This window comes from Acanthochromis polyacanthus, chromosome 14 (genome assembly GCF_021347895.1).
Source record: "Acanthochromis polyacanthus isolate Apoly-LR-REF ecotype Palm Island chromosome 14, KAUST_Apoly_ChrSc, whole genome shotgun sequence".
Classification (NCBI taxonomy): domain Eukaryota; kingdom Metazoa; phylum Chordata; class Actinopteri; family Pomacentridae; genus Acanthochromis; species Acanthochromis polyacanthus.
The window spans coordinates 19,031,900-19,048,143 of NC_067126.1; the positions used below are offsets into that span (position 1 = coordinate 19,031,900).

The 16,244-nt window shown below is 46.2% G+C and overlaps 1 protein-coding gene across 2 annotated transcripts in view; it reads left to right on the top strand.

Moving 5' to 3' along the window:
- The window catches only part of plcd4b (phospholipase C, delta 4b), a 22,049-nt gene continuing 5,805 nt past the window's right edge, over positions 1–16,244 (top strand). Inside the window, exons 1-10 of one of the 2 annotated variants that reach the window (XM_022194673.2) lie at positions 1–434; positions 3,391–3,444; positions 3,638–3,796; positions 5,958–6,186; positions 6,446–6,575; positions 6,947–7,178; positions 8,044–8,245; positions 12,526–12,670; positions 13,439–13,591; positions 14,774–14,938. In XM_022194673.2, the coding sequence (XP_022050365.2) occupies positions 3,426–3,444; positions 3,638–3,796; positions 5,958–6,186; positions 6,446–6,575; positions 6,947–7,178; positions 8,044–8,245; positions 12,526–12,670; positions 13,439–13,591; positions 14,774–14,938 (1,434 nt within the window). In that variant the 5' untranslated portion in view covers positions 1–434; positions 3,391–3,425. The remainder of the gene's footprint in view (positions 435–3,390; positions 3,445–3,637; positions 3,797–5,957; positions 6,187–6,445; positions 6,576–6,946; positions 7,179–8,043; positions 8,246–12,525; positions 12,671–13,438; positions 13,592–14,773; positions 14,939–16,244) is intronic. The other variant, XM_022194674.2, reaches the window with a different exon arrangement.

Here is a 16,244-nt window from a genome sequence, read left to right on the forward strand (position 1 = left end):
GAGAGCAGCCAGTCGCATGAAGTGAAGCAGACTGAGGGGAGAGACTCTGACCAGATACAGTGAGAGGTCTGCGGATGGCGGACTGAGGGAGTGGCAGGAAAGGAAGGAAGGCCGGTGGGGAGGGGTGTGTAGAGGATGAGGACGAGGAGTGGTTGTGGGAGCGGAGCGTGGCCGTGACAGGAATCCGATTTCCCAGCAGTTTGACTATAGAGAGGGAAGGAGAGGGGCTGAGCCTGATTTCCCTTCAGACACTCCCAGTGTTTTAAGGCTCTGAGCTCAGCCAGCAGTCTCTGGACTCTCCTCAGCAGGACCAGCGTGTCTGCACACTTCCCTAGAGCCTCTGTCTCTTCTCCTCCCAGGGGAGAGTGTCTCCTGAAGATTACCCGCCTCTGAAAGTCTGACTTAGAATATCACTGGGGAGATCTGTACTTAAGGTAAGTTTCACTCTTTTTCCATGTCAAACTGAATTGCAGTCTGTCTGAGTTATTCTTTCTTTCTTTCTTTAGAAACAGTTGCTTGCAGACTTTGCAGAAACGATGCTCTTCGGTCTCATATTTCTGCCTCTGGTTCTAATTTACTGCACACAATCCTCCCTCCCCCGCTGCAGTTTAGACTTCTGTATGTGTTTTATTGGACTGGCACTGAAACTGCTTTTGCTTGTTGGATTCTTCCCATAGCTGTGTGCAGGAAAAAGGCTGCACTGAGTAAATATTAGGGCACAAATCCAACCACACTGGGGAGCATGGAACATTCCTGCATAAAACATTTAAAAATTATAAACTAGAAGCACTCACATAAGATAAAAGTTAAAAGCTGTTGATTTTCAGACAGAGTTGTTTATTCTCAATTTGAATCCTGTCAAGCATACCCCTGAGTCATGTTTGTGTGTCTGTGTTCGTGGTCAGTAGCCTCCCTGACAGAGTGGCAGTGTGTGACTCATGACCCCAAAAATAAAACACTATAATGTGACCTAACTGCAGCTTAAATGTCTGGAATCTGAAGGAGGGCGTGCTCGCCCTTTAAGTGCAGAGGCTGAAAAACTTGGATGGAAAATAACAGTGTCTTTGACGTGGTTCAAAACATGAAAGCACTCATTAGTTCATTGAGCAAATGGCTGTGGAAAACAAGCATGGCCTTCACGGCCAGTCTGTTCCCTTGGTAGGAATGTGATATTGAATTGTGAAGCTCAAACTCCTGCCTTGCATCACGTCAGTCTGTGGTGAGAACTCTCATAAACTTGATGGGGAGGAGGGAAGAGAGAGGAAGGTAGGGGTGGCGCAAGAGGGTGTAAAATAAGGACAACACATGATTTGATCATTGTTGTTTCAGAGAACAATGAAAGGATAAGATAACCGTCACAGAGGAATACAGCTATGCAGACTCTAGAAAACCTTTCCTCTCCGGAAGTGTTTGATCCACATTTATCAGCGAACAGCAGCGATAGCAGGAAACTATCAGCTTTTACTGACAAGCAGCAGGTCTGTAGTGTACTTGTCTGAATCTGTGTCTGTTTCTCTGCTTTTAATGGCACACTGAGTCCAGCTGAGGATCACTAAAGGTCTAAGGATGGAAACGGTCTTTTGCAGATTGTTGCAACCCAGCCGCTAGGGTCAGCTGGATGCAACAAAAAGAATCAGATGTCATTGGTCAGGGTGAAGTCATTTATTGCTCGGTGATGAAATTCACCTAAAAATGGTCAAACAAAGGAAAACAGGGCTGGTAGATGTTGTTAAATCAAAGAGCCAAATAAAACCAAACAATGGCTAATAGAATTCTCAACCACTAGAGAAAAACAAAAGAAGCAACCTAACTCCTTGGCCAAACCTCAACACAATAGCAACACCCACACCAAACAACACAAACTAATGCAAATGAATGCAGAGTGCGCAGAATTAGCTAACTTAATACAAGTGCCTCAAAACACATATGACAGGAAAAGACAATGAAGACATAAATCCCCACCCTTCAGTGGCTGCAGAAAACAGTCCTCGCACACAAAACACAAGACATGAGCAGCACTAGAGTGAACTGTTCACATAAAATACAAGCCGCCCTGACTGAGAGTTTGGTTGAGGATTTATATCAGGTGTGGTGATGGCTGGGATCTTGTGGGAGGAGGAGTTGTGGTTGTGTTGCATTGAAGTTATGAAGCACGCTTGTTAAGAGATCCAAAGTAATGTATTTCATGATTCATTCATGCTACCCAGAAAATCCTGGGCAATTTCTGCTATGCATATGACCACTGAGAAGGTTTGAGAGGAAAGACACTGGGTCCAGTCAAAGCTGCATCTTCAAAATCTTCCCCATTTTAACCAAAAATATCCCACCAATGCCTGAAACACTGGGCGAGCATTTTAATCTAATCAAATGATTAGTCCAAAGTGCAAACATCACAACAGACCTGCTGGTGGCATAGGATGAACAGTCAGAGGATAACCAGAGTCAGTAGGGTGTATCCTCAGAGCACCATGAACGTCTGTGCCTGTTTCAATGGCAATCCATTCAAACGGTGGAACCAAAGTGAATCCCTGTAGCCTTACTGCTAGTGATATAACTTGAACTGTTAATTCCAAAATATGAAGATTTGCTATTTTATTGGTATGTTTTTGCAGTTTCAACATTCATAGCAATCAAAATACTTCTGGTTTCTGTCTGGCCAGGCTGAGCACATACAGTCTGCTGAGCATGTGTGAGTTCTCTTAGTCAGCACACAGGCACCACTCGCTTCGGCTCTTCCAGCTAATGAAAGAGTAAAGATTAATGCCGTGACTGTGTCAAGATTTACATGCTGGCTCGTGTTTCTCAACATACTGAGGCAGTTAGATCAAATCTGCTGCATAGCTACAGTATGGCAGTGCTGCTGGATGCAGTATTTTGCGCAAGTACACTTGAGCTGAGCAAACGTCAGCCAAACTCAAGTAAAATCCTTCAGTTAAAACTAACAATAAAGATCCTCCTCTCACTATCCTGCTGCCCAGCTGTTTAGACCACAACACAGCAGAGTGGCTGTGGTTATTTTATGTGCTGCCTGGACATTTCACATTCCTGGATCAGCAGGGAAATCCTGCATGGGCAAAGTGAAGCAGTAAAGTCCTTCCTTAATAACATCTTTCAAGATTCCCTTCACGATATACTGAACCAACTGTTCCAACAAACCAGCTCAGAGCTGAACAAGAAAGAGCCGAACTGAGTTTGTGTATCTTTATGAATCAGCTCCACACTAAGCCCTCTGGGTACATGTGAAGATAAATATTGTCCTCTGATGATTAATATTTAGATAGTTTATGAAGTAGTCAAGTTCACATAGAGGTTTTGCAAAATGTATTTAGTTTGGATTCAGAGAGATAAGTTTCTGGAACAATGAATTCACTCACATCTGCTTCTTTTTAGCAGCATATTTCCACTGGCATGTGTCAAGGATAGAAATGGATCCTGAAGGTGCACGTGAGTAAATGTTATTCACTCAGACCAAAGATGCAATAAAATATGATTTATGATTTGTTTATGGTTTTAACAGCTAATGAAAGTTGAGTTACTGTTGAACTGAAATGCGCTAACTGGATTTGTAGCAGGAGAAACATTAATTCCTCTGACGGTGTCGTGTCTATGGTATGATTTGTACATGACCTTTCCACAGGTATCCAAGATGATCCAGATGTGAAGGTGATGATGGCAGGATCAACTCTGAGGAAAGTGAAGTCTCGTTCCTGGAAGAAACAGCGGCATTTCCGGCTTCTGGAGGACGGCCTGACAATCTGGTACAAGTCAAGATGGGCGGGGAGAGGCCACTCCACTTGTGAGTATGGAAGAATGTATTTATCTTTGCTTAGATGAATGTATGAACATATTAGCCATCTGTTTATTCACATGATCTGCCCTGGCAATTTCTGAATAAACAAGCCATTTTACTACAGGTCAGCTGCAACATTGAAGAAAGTTTCTTAATATTGTAAACGCTCCTCTCATGCTGCCAAAACGGCTCTGAAAAGTCAGGTTTTGGGTCTTTGGGTTCTGTGGGTTGTGGGATGAGGAACTCATTCATCAGGCTTGTTCTGGTGTATCTTGTGGTTGTTGATCTGATTGGGATCTACAAGGTTTGGATGCTGGGTCAATGTCTGGAGTGCTTTGCTGTGTTCCTCAATGGTTCCTGAGCAGTTTTTGTGATGTGCTAGAGTGTGATGTCCTGCTAGTGGGGGCCATTGGTGTTAGGAAGAGATGTTGCCATTGACAGAGGTGTTTGGTCTGCAAAAACAATGTATCAAAGTAACATCCATATGAATGCCAGGACTCAAGGTTGTTTCATAGTCAAATGTTGCATTCTAATGAATTAGTGTTATTGGTATAGGGGTGTCCTAGCAGTCTAAAGGTCAAGGTGCATCCCATGTTCAACCAACATTTCCAGTAGAGGTCCTTTGATGCATATTAAATCCTCTTTCTCCCAGTCACTTCCTGTCTAATCTTCAACTATAATCTGTTCAATGAATGCAAAATGCCCCCCCCCCCCCCCCCCCCAAAAAAAAAAAAAAAAAAAAATCCTTTAAAAGGCGAACTTCAACACATGCTACATTTCCTCTATGGCTACACAAATATCCTCTTTCTATTATATCATATTCAAACAATATGTCCAAGGCTATTTCATGGCTGTGAACTGCTGCTGGGCAGTTTATGCATACTTCAGTCACGTACAAAAAGATGATATGAGTCTGGTCATCTACCTCTTAACAAGAAAGCACATAGATGTGATGAGTTTAACAGTTGCTTTGAGATGTTCATCTGAGTACAATGGAGTCCCTTATAAACTGATTGCCAAGGTTAAAATTACCAACTGGGTAAAACAGGCTGCTGCCCCTGGGACCTCAGCCATTAAAAAAAAGTATCCAAATCCCAAGGCTCACTTCATAATCAGTGATTATGGTAGCAAATCTTACCCCTGGCCTCAGTAGAAGTTCAAATATCCATTGTGCAGCCTAAAAGCAATGTGCCTTGAAGGCCAACAAGCACAGTGGTTCCTAGCCCAGTCTTATTCTAAGTGCTTCAGCAGAAAGCAAATGGACTTTTAGTTTGGATCTGCAGAATGTTTCACCTCTCATCCAAGAGGCTTCCTCAGTTATAACTGACTGTTGGGGAGAGCTAGGTATTTATCCTCATTCCCAAATCACATGGCTTACACTTAATGACCCAAGACTTGCATGACTCATGGTGGTTGTGAAACTGCCAGGGAAGGAAAGACTGCACAAGTGAATGGCTCAACACAAAGGAGCCAGCTCCTGTACACCTTCATATAAAGCACAAGAGACACTCCTTTTAGGACAGTGATGCTCACATTTTGGACAGATGGTTTGAGGAAGAAGCTAAGAAGGCCATCTACATTAAACCGAGGTCTACAACACCACTTATCAGGTACATCTAATGGCGTCCTAAGTTCCCTCTTTAGCAGTTTCACCACCATTAAAACATTGAGCCATGTGAGCCTTGGGCCATTAGCGGGCCATGTATGTTAGGAGTGAAAATAAAAGTCCAGTCCAATTGATTTTTCTTGAAACACCAGAATTACCATGATGTCGATTACTGAGAATCTATACAGACATCTCAGTCTTATCTATCTCACAGCACAAGGAAAGCATTTCTGCTGGGGACCACGCAGAATCAATGTAGTTATTACAAAAAGAATACAAATACAAACTATTATTAATGATGACGTATTTCTTAAATGAACACAATGATAACAAATGCAAAGTATCTAAACCTCTGACTGGTAAATCTTCCTCCACTTCAGAGAGGAGTTAATATTTGATGCCACAAAGTTCCTGGAATTGGGTTTATTTTGGCTACATTTCCCACTACATACCTTCAAACTCCCTACAGAAGCACTTGAAATGCATCAAAGAGTTAAATTAGCATAAACTCCTCACACTGAACTATTTCTTTATCGTGACCACACTCTGATCATATCTCAGTCTCAGTGACCGAGGTGGAGGCAGTGCGTGAAGGCCATCAGTCGGAGGTCCTGCTGAGCATCGCTGAGGAGTTCCCTGCTGACCTCTGCTTTACCTTGGTGTTTCACGGTCGCCAAGGCAACCTGGACCTCGTGGCCGACTCCCCAGAGGAGGCCCAGGCCTGGATTCGGGGAGTGCGCAAGCTGATCCACAAAGCTCAGACGATGGATGAGAAGGAGAGGTTAGACCAGTATCCTTGACCACAGCCACTAACTGAGTTAGGAATTTTATGAAAAACAGAAGTGTTTCTTCTGGTGTTGGCTGCCATCAGATACTGACTCATCCCTTTTCTTCTCTAAACAAAGCTCTAAGCAGTCTGCTTACAAAGGGGCAACCATTCTTTCCTTTTACATTAGAGGGAGTATTAGTACTTCTGAAGTTCTGAATAGAAAAATAACAGTCTTTCAGTTTGAGTTTCTTTTCTGGAGTTTCCCTTAGCGTCCTCTCAGGTGGGTCTGGGACTGGTTTCAGAAAGCTGACAAGAACAAAGATGGGAAGATGAATTTTAAAGAAGTGAAGAAGCTGCTGAAGATGATGAATGTTGACATGAATGAAGAACATGCTCTCCATCTGTTCACGGTAGGATTTTGACCTGAGGATACAAATGTGAGGGTAAGCAGAATTACTGATTAAACTGGGACAAATTTAAAGGACTGTCAATACTGTTGTTTTTTAAGCACTGATTAAGTTCCCATCAAGAGTGATCCATTAAGGGTTCAGAGCTTTGCTCCAGCTTTCTTGGACATGACAAGGCTCTGGTGCAGGCTTTATTGACAGTCTCTGGGAAACAGGTTTTCTTGTGGTCAGCTTTGATTTAGTGTTGTTTTTTCAAGGTTTTTCTGACCACAGCATATTTTAAGACCAAAATTTGACAAATAAAAATAACACATTTACACATTATATGTTTTAAAAAAAATGCAACAAGCATAATCTTTCCTGTATTTCCACAGATGGCCGACAAGTCAGAGAGTGACTCTTTGGAAATCGAGCAGTTTGTCTACTTCTATAAGATGCTGACTCAGAGGGATGAAGTGTGGAAGGTGTTCCAGGACTACTCTGGGGATGGAGAGAAGCTGATGTTGGAGGAGCTGGAGAACTTCCTGAGGATTGAACAACATGAGGGAGAGCAGAGCGGCCAGCATGCCAAGGAGCTGATCGACCGCTATGAACCATCTGAGACAGGTAACCATGGTGACAATGGAGCATCCTCATTTACATCTTCAGTCATGCACAGATTTAGAGGACAGACAGAACCTCAAGAGGTGTTGCACAACTGCCATATAATACAGCCACATATGATTTATGTAATATTCTCCACTCTGAAATTTGTGCAGTTGTACTCAGAGTTGAAAAGACTTTTTAAATGAGAAAAACTTTTCCTATTGTATTAGCTTTTGCATTTTATTTTTGGACTTGTACACTAACAAGGCAAATAGTCTGCAGTCACTATACTAATATACTAATATACCTTATACTAATAGTGAGTGGCAATCAGATGATCAGAATAATATTTGTTTGCTAAGAGGATCAAAGTCATCAGACTCCATCCTTGAGGGATTTTTTTTTAAGTATCTGTAGAATTCTACTCATCCACCCAGTAACTGCTAAGATATTGCAGTCAAAGCCAGTGATCGATCTGCTGGTGGCACTAGAGTAAAATTTAATTAATCATCAAACTCAGCAGGCTGCATCTTCTGGGAACCATAAATGTATGAACTAGTGATGCACGATATTGATAATGATACTTGTCTTTAGCTGTCAGTACTAAAATGCAACAGAAACTGTAGCAGTGACTGCATATAAAATCAATGTATTCTTATTAAATTTCACTAATAAATGCCAACAAAAGAGAAAGCAATTCTGTTGTAACGTCCTATGAACTGCTCAAATAAAAAAAAGTAAAATATTCTTTTTGTATTATTATTCAGTTTCTTCTTTTTATTTATTTATTTATTTAAATTTTACGAGGAGTAATAGTGATGCCTTTAGCAGTCTGATGAAAACAGCCTCTGTATGGTAACCTCCATTTGTATGTCTCCCTCTGCAGCCGTGAAGCAGGGCGCCATGTCCTTAGATGGCTTCCAGATGTACCTGTGCTCGCAGGAGGGCTCCATATTTAATCCAGAGCATCAGAATCTTTACCAGGACATGAGCCAGCCTCTCAGCCACTACTTCATCTCCTCCTCACACAACACGTACCTCCTGGAGGACCAGCTGCGAGGACAGAGCAGCTTGGAGGCTTACATCCAGTGAGGGCCGCCTGAATAAACCACACACAGGGCAAAAACAGGAGAGAGACTTTGTAAATGACTCATACAGTACCGCTCCAAGGTTTCTGTCACCCAGACAATTTCATGTTTTCCATGAAAACTCACACTTCTATTTATGTTATAGCATAATTGCACAAGGGTTTTCTAATCATCAGTTAGCCTTTCAACACCATTAGCTAACACAATGTAGCATTAGAACACAGGAGTGATGGTTGCTGGAAATGCTCCTCTGTGCCTCTCTGTAGATTTTCTATTAGAAATCAGTTTCCTAGCTAGAATAGTCATTTACCAAATTAACAATGTCTAGATTGAAATTCTGATTAATTTAATGTTTTCTTTATTAAAAAAATGACTTTTCTTTCAAAATTAAGGACATTTCTAAGTGACCCCAAGCTTTTGGCTGGTAGTGTATGGAATTGGATTGTAGAACAATAAAACAACAGCTAGAGAGATTAGACAATACCACTAAATGACATCAAAAATCTGTATAGTGATAGATAATGCCACGGAACTGGGCTGGGGGGACCAGAGCAGAGAACCACACTACCAGGGCTGGCTGAGTGCAAATGGTTTATTGTGTGGGGTGAAGATGGTGGCTAGGTGGGGGAAACCCAGGGCGTAGGAGCGGGAAGCTCCGGGCAGGAGTGGGGGATCCAGGCAGGAGTGGAGGCTCCAGGCAGGAGTGGAGGCTCCAGGCAGGAGTGGGGGTTCCCGGGCAGCCGAACTGAACGGAAGCAGGAGAAAAAACAACGTCAAAAAACACGGCAGAACTTAAACAGAAACTGTTGAAAGCGGCTAGAGACCAAACCGAACTGCATGGTTTCTTGTTCAATACTCTGGCAGGGAGTGGAAAGCTGAGCCAGTCTTTATTGCAGTGGTGAGTTGTTAATGAGATGGTTGTCAGCTGCCCGGGAGACGTGGAGAGAGTTGATTGCCTGAGTGGAGTCAGCTGGAGAAGCTAGACTCCACTCAGGCACCGAGCTGCAGGGGAAAGACAGGACAAGGGAGCAGATGAAAATAGACAGGCCAGGCAGGGCAGAGGAACAGATGAGACAGGCAGGGCAGAGGAACAGATGAGACAGGTGGGGCAGAGGAGCGGATGAGACAGGTGGGGCAGAGGAGCGGATGAGGGACAGGCAGGGCAGAGGAGCGGATGAGGGACAGGCAGGGCAGAGGAAACAGGAGAGGGGGGAGAAAAGCATATGGGAAAAGGGATATTTTGGGGATGTCAGGTGGGAAGGATGGGGGTGAGGAGGGAGCCCTGACAGCACCCCCCCCCCTCAATGGGCGCCTCCTGGCGCCCTACGGAACCAGCCGGGGCGAGAACCCACGGCCACCAAGGGCAGCCAGGAGCCCCCACAGGGGAAACTGGAAGGGCCCACAGGGGAAACTGGAAGGGCCCACAGGGGAAACTGGAAGGGCCCACAGGGGAAACTGGAAGGGCCCACAGGGGAAACTGGAAGGGCCCACAGGGGAAACTGGAAGGGCCCACAGGGGAAACTGGACTGGGGCAGGATTGGGACTGGGCAGGACTGAACTGAGCGGAGCTGAGGGAAAGGGCCGGACTGGACTGAGTGAGGGGACCGGCGGACGGCTCCGGGGCCGGACAGGGCAGAGGGGACTGGGTGAAGGGAAGGGCCGGACTGGACTGGGTGAAGGGAAGGGCCGGACTGGACTGGGTGAAGGGAAGGGAAAGGCCGGACTGGACTGAGTGAAGGGAAGGGAAAGGCCGGACTGGACTGAGTGAAGGGAAGGGTCGGACAGAACTAGCAGGGCAGTAGCTCTGGGGGTCGGCCGCACCGGCGGACGGGGCCGGACAGGGCAGAGTGGACTGGGTGAAGGGAAGGGCCGGACTGGACTGGGTGAAGGGAAGGGCCGGACTGGACTGGGTGAAGGGAAGGGAAAGGCCGGACTGGACTGAGTGAAGGGAAGGGTCGGACAGAACTAGCAGGGCAGTAGCTCTGGGGGTCGGCCCGAAGGCTCAACTGGCCGAGGATGGATAGGGCGGAGGGTCCGTTCCGGTGGGCGGCCCGGGGGTCCGGCTGGCCGTGGATGGGCAGGACGGAGTGTCCGTTCCGGTGGGCGGCCCGGTCGAGGCTGGGCAAGCCAGAGGGTCCGTTCCGGTGGGCGGCCCGGGGGTCGGGCTGGCCGTGGATGGACGGGCCGGAGGGACCGCTTCGGAGGGAGGCCTGGAGGCGGGGCCGGCCGAAGCTGGACTCGCCGGAGGGTCCTCCTCTGAGGACGGCCTGGGGCCCAGACAGACATGCGGGGCCGCTCCGGCGGACGGCCCAGGGACTGGGCAGGTAGGGGCCGGACAGACAGGCGGGGCCGCTCCGGCGGACGGCCCGGGGGCCGGACAGGGCAGAGGGGCCGCTCCGGCGGACGGCTCCGGGGGCCGGACAGGGCAGAGGGGCCGCTCCGGCGGACGGCTCCGGGGGCCGGACAGGGCAGAGGGGCCGCTCCGGCGGACGGCCCGGGGGCCGGACAGGGCAGAGGGGCGGCGCGTCGACCACCGCGGGAACTGGGGGCGGCGCGTCGACCACCGCGGGAACTGGGGGCGGCGCGTCGACCACCGCGGGAACTGGAGGCGGGGGCCCACCATGGGGAAGTGAGATGGAGCTGTACAGGAAGTCCAGTATGTGATTGGGTAAGCGGCAAGTTAGCTCGGGCCTCTGGGCTGCTAACCTGCGCGCTAAGACTACAGTGCTCTCCTTCCACTCCCTCCAAAGGTCGCTTACAGCATAAAAGAAAATGCTGTTTTCCTTGCAGGAAAAGAAAAAAACATAGCACGAACCTTCATCCTGGGCCGGCACCTGGCTCAGGGGTACCGAGGACTGGATCGGGGTCGGGGTCCGGTTCTGGGGAGCAGAGGTCGGGGTCGGGTTCTGGGGAGCAGAGGTCGGGGTCGGGTTCTGGGGAGCAGAGGTCGGGGTCGGGTTCTGGGGAGCAGGGGTCAGGAAGATGGCTCCCGTGTGGACTGGAAACGGAGGGCTGGAGTCATTCATTGACATGGTGGCTGGGAAAGGACTGACGGTGACCAGACGAGGAGCAGAGCAGAGGGATTCCACCTACGGGGACAGCGAGGGTTGTGAAGGGGAGAGGATGGGTCCAACCCCGGTAGTGGGCTCTCTGGGTCCGTTTGTGGCCAGAGTATTCTGCCACGGAACTGGGCTGGGGGGACCAGAGCAGAGAACCACACTACCAGGGCTGGCTGAGTGCAAATGGTTTATTGTGTGGGGTGAAGATGGTGGCTAGGTGGGGGAAACCCAGGGCGTAGGAGCGGGAAGCTCCGGGCAGGAGTGGGGGATCCAGGCGGGAGTGGAGGCTCCAGGCGGGAGTGGAGGCTCCAGGCGGGAGTGGAGGCTCCAGGCGGGAGTGGAGGCTCCAGGCGGGAGTGGGGGTTCCAGGCGGGAGTGGGGGTTCCAGGCGGGAGTGGGGGTTCCAGGCGGGAGTGGGGGTTCCAGGCGGGAGTGGGGGTTCCAGGCGGGAGTGAGGGTTCCAGGCAGGAGTGGGGGTCCAGGCAGAAGTGGGGGTTCCAGGCAGGAGTGGGGGTTCCCGGGCAGCCGAACTGAACGGAAGCAGGAGAAAAAACAACGTCAAAAAACACGGCAGAACTTAAACAGAAACTGTTGAAAGCGGCTAGAGACCAAACCGAACTGCATGGTTTCTTGTTCAATACTCTGGCAGGGAGTGGAAAGCTGAGCCAGTCTTTATTGCAGTGGTGAGTCGTTAATGAGATGGTTGTCAGCTGCCCGGGAGACGTGGAGAGAGTTGATTGCCTGAGTGGAGTCAGCTGGAGAAGCTAGACTCCACTCAGGCACCGAGCTGCAGGGGAAAGACAGGACAGGGGAGCAGATGAAAATAGACAGGCCAGGCAGGGCAGAGGAACAGATGAGACAGGTGGGGCAGAGGAGCGGATGAGGGACAGGCAGGGCAGAGGAAACAGGAGAGGGGGGAGAAAAGCATATGGGAAAAGGGATATTTTGGGGATGTCAGGTGGGAAGGATGGGGGTGAGGAGGGAGCCCTGACAGATAAAAACTGAGTTGATGGAGAAATGAGTGCTATGCTGGAAACAACAGCTTTGATTTTTTTCATTATGAAGAGATATACAGTCAGAGTTTTCATATTTTTCCCCCAATATACTTGCTATAGACAATGTGATAGATCAAGTTTTTTTTTTCTTTTTCTGAAAATTCATTGATGGAAGTTCCTTTTTATGTGTTAAATGAAACAAATAAGTGTGTGTCTGTGTGTGTAGAGCCCTGAAGAGAGGCTGCCGTTGTGTAGAGGTGGACTGCTGGGATGGCAGTGATGGGGAGCCCGTTGTATACCATGGCCACACTCTGACTTCAAAAATCCTCTTCAAAGATGTTGTTTCAACGGTCAAAGAATATGCCTTCAAGGTGGGCAACATGTGGAACTACATTACATTATAAGCCCCTGGCTCACTCCAGTACACATATTTCATCTTTCACCTCCACTGGTATCCAGCCATGCAGTCTGCTTAAGTCTCGCCAGAATCAATTTTCCAGTCACTTTGAGTAATCTGTGCACATCACTTCTGCACTGTTTGCCCTGAAACAGAAGAAATAGGCTGCTGTTTATGCAGAACAATGGGCACAGTGTTAATCGGATAAACCACAGAGCAGTAATGAAATTCCATTAACCTCTAATGTGTTGGAGTAGCCTCACATATCTCTGACACAGATACCTAACAACTTAAACCATGGAAACACAAACAGTATGCATGGTTACACACCACTGACATTCACTAAAACAATGTGGTTTTGGCACAGAGCAAACAAACCTTTAAGTGCAGATGTAATTTACGTGCACAGCGCTGTCTGTTGGTGACCTTCCCTGCCTCTGGAATCACATGTACCCCTGCTGACTGACCCAGATGGAAGACAACCAGGAACTTCTCATGTGTCTCCACTTCTCTGTTTTATCCGACTCAAACTTTCCTCGTCTGCTTTAGGAAGATCTGATGAAGAAAATGTTTTGGAGGATTCTGGAAACTTGTAGTTAATGGAAACTCAGAGCAATACTAAGTGGCAAACTACTTGCAATGACTTATACAACAGAGTTTGCAAGAATTTCAGTACATATAAGACAAAAACACGCATAACAGCTACTTGTTCTTTTTAAGAGCATTGTGTCTTGCTTGTTAGACATCAGACTTCCCTGTCATCCTGTCCCTGGAGAATCACTGCGGTGTGGAGCAGCAGACGGTCATGGCCCAACACCTCAGCCAAATCCTGGGTGACACGCTGCTGACCACCCTGCTGGATGGACAGGTCCCTCAACAGCTGCCTTCTCCACAGGTTAGAATCCATCTGAGTTCACTTATTTTTAGTAAGATGTGCAGCAGGAGGCACCATGGGACTGACGAAGTAACACAAATACCATAAATGTATGAATTTATTGATCATTTTTCTTTAAAATGGGAATGTTTGCTCATCTCTGTGCCTCAAAGTTACATATGTAGACGTTCCTCCCCATGAACAGAATCCCTTCTTGCCTTAAAATGGTTTAGTTGTAACATTACACTGCTGTTTCCTCCAGAAAGCGCAGATCTATGAAGTCCTTGCCTCTCTCCCCACCCACCCCTCCACATTTGCTGCAGCTTGAGCACACCAGCTCACTTAAAGCTTTGCTCAAGCACAATAAAGCTACTCTGCACTTCACAATGGCAAGCTGTAGTATTGCTAATGTAACACAAGCTAACATACTCGACAGATGACGAACATGGTAAACACTTTATCACTAAACATCAGCATGTTAACATGAGCCCAGCTGATATTAGCATTTAGCTCAAAGCACAGCCTCACTGAACCACTGGCGGGGCTGCTGTGCTTCATTGTAAGAGAGCAGCTCTCAGTTTGCATACAAAACCTCTGTTGCAGCCATGTTCATTTGTCACCCACACTATTGCGCTGTTCATAATTGTTTTCCATTCGGTGTTGAGGAAAAGACGTTTTCAGACAATACTCTGACTTATCTGAGAGAAACTTTGGATGCATTTGAAAGATCGATGGTCAGGTTGTCGTTATCCATCATACACTGATCCTAAAAGCACTAGTATAAGTTCTGAACTCTTCTCCATTAGAGCTCTTAGAACAATCAATGATAACTTATTGTAATGGCAGATAAATGCTGTGAGGTTTTCCACTGAGGATTGAACCAATTAAATAGAGTTACAGTGCTGCATTTAGTTAGGAGGCAACACAGTGCAAGAAGATGGAATATCTTCATGAGCAGTCTATGTATTGAAGACATCTCAGTTTTCATTCAATTCGTTCTGCTCATCCATCCCACATCCCAAAACTTAGCAATTTCTACTGGCATTTGGAATAATGTGTGATTTTTCTATGTTTTTGGATTGAATGAAACAGATCACACATCCTCATCTGACTTACAAATGAAGAGAAAACTTCTAGAGATGAACAAACAAGTGGGCACATGTAGACTTATTGCTCTCATGATCTCTTTGGGGCTCATTACAGGAATTAAAGGGAAAGATTTTGCTGAAAGCCAAGAAGATTGGTGGTCTAGAACAGTGCCTTGATGAAACCCTGACAGATGAAGTTAGTGATGATGAGGAGATGGCCGATGGTGATCCTGAGAGCCCCTGTACAGAAGATCCACCTGCTGCGAACAAGAAACACAAGGTATATATCGTTCATTTCAGCATTGTTAGACTGGTTCAGCTTATCTCAGAGGAGGAGTGAAGAAAGATAGGAAGCAGAGACGGCAAATGATATGTGAGGAGATAGTGAAACAGGACAGGAGTGAATGGTTCTTGATAGCACAGCAGAGACAGGAAACTGGGCTGGGACAGGAGAGACAGAGAGGCGACTCTAGACTTAAAGACGGGAGATAGTGGACAGAAACAGGACACAGATATTTAGAAGACAGATACATGAGAAAGATACTGAAGTGAGAAACAGCATCCAATGTTCTTCTCAGCCAAGTGTGAAGATATCTAATTATTCAGTTTGTATTGAAGTGGACAAGTTAACCAATGAGACATTTTCTTCAAAGTAGTGCTTATGGAGCGTTCACCTCACACTTAAAGTGGATTGTCCCACGCAGCTCCAGCATTTCCCTGCAGGGTGATGAGAGATGAACCGGAAGCTTTTGTTGTTTTAATGATCGGATTAGAGTTGATGAGACACAGAGAGAGAAATTAAGGAAATCCTAGACATGTACCATGTATTCTTAGTGATTTTTAATTAAGCAGTATTATACTGTAAATGGTTGGCAATTAATTAAATACTGAAGACAATAAAGAAGCCATAACTTTGTCAAGGCGATGCAAATAATCCATAACCATCTAGCTGACACAAGAACAACATACAGTACTGTTATGGTTACAGACTTGGTTACAATATTATCTTTATTGTGAATTCTTTTAGCAATAATCCATTATCTATTGTGAGAGCCCAAGTTTGACTGTATTTTCTCACTAACACTGACATATTCACATATTAGCTTTACTTTTTCATATAATATAAACAGTAATTTAACAACTCATTATATATTCAACACCAAATGCCAGAGTCATGAATGCTTTGGCAGTTATTTTTCAAGAAAAATATCCAACTTCTTTTTATTTCATTTAAGTATTTATTTGCTATTTTATTTCAATGAAAGACCAAAAGTTGAGAACAGGCTTCTGGACACTGTGTAACTTCATCAGGGAAATAATTTGCTATAAAGACAGACCATGCTCACTCCCCAAAAACATCTCCAAAGTTTTGCAGGTTGCTTCTATAGATGAACCTGCTGAGATACATTTATATAAGCTGTGAAAAAAAAGCCTTGATGAATAAATAGAATGCTTCATAACAACTATAGCAAAACATCACAGAATATCAATCTGCTCACAACACAGACACTCACATTGAAAGTCATCAAATGAGTCTCTCTCTGTAAGTGGACATTAAATGAAGTGAGTCCCGATTATTATAGATC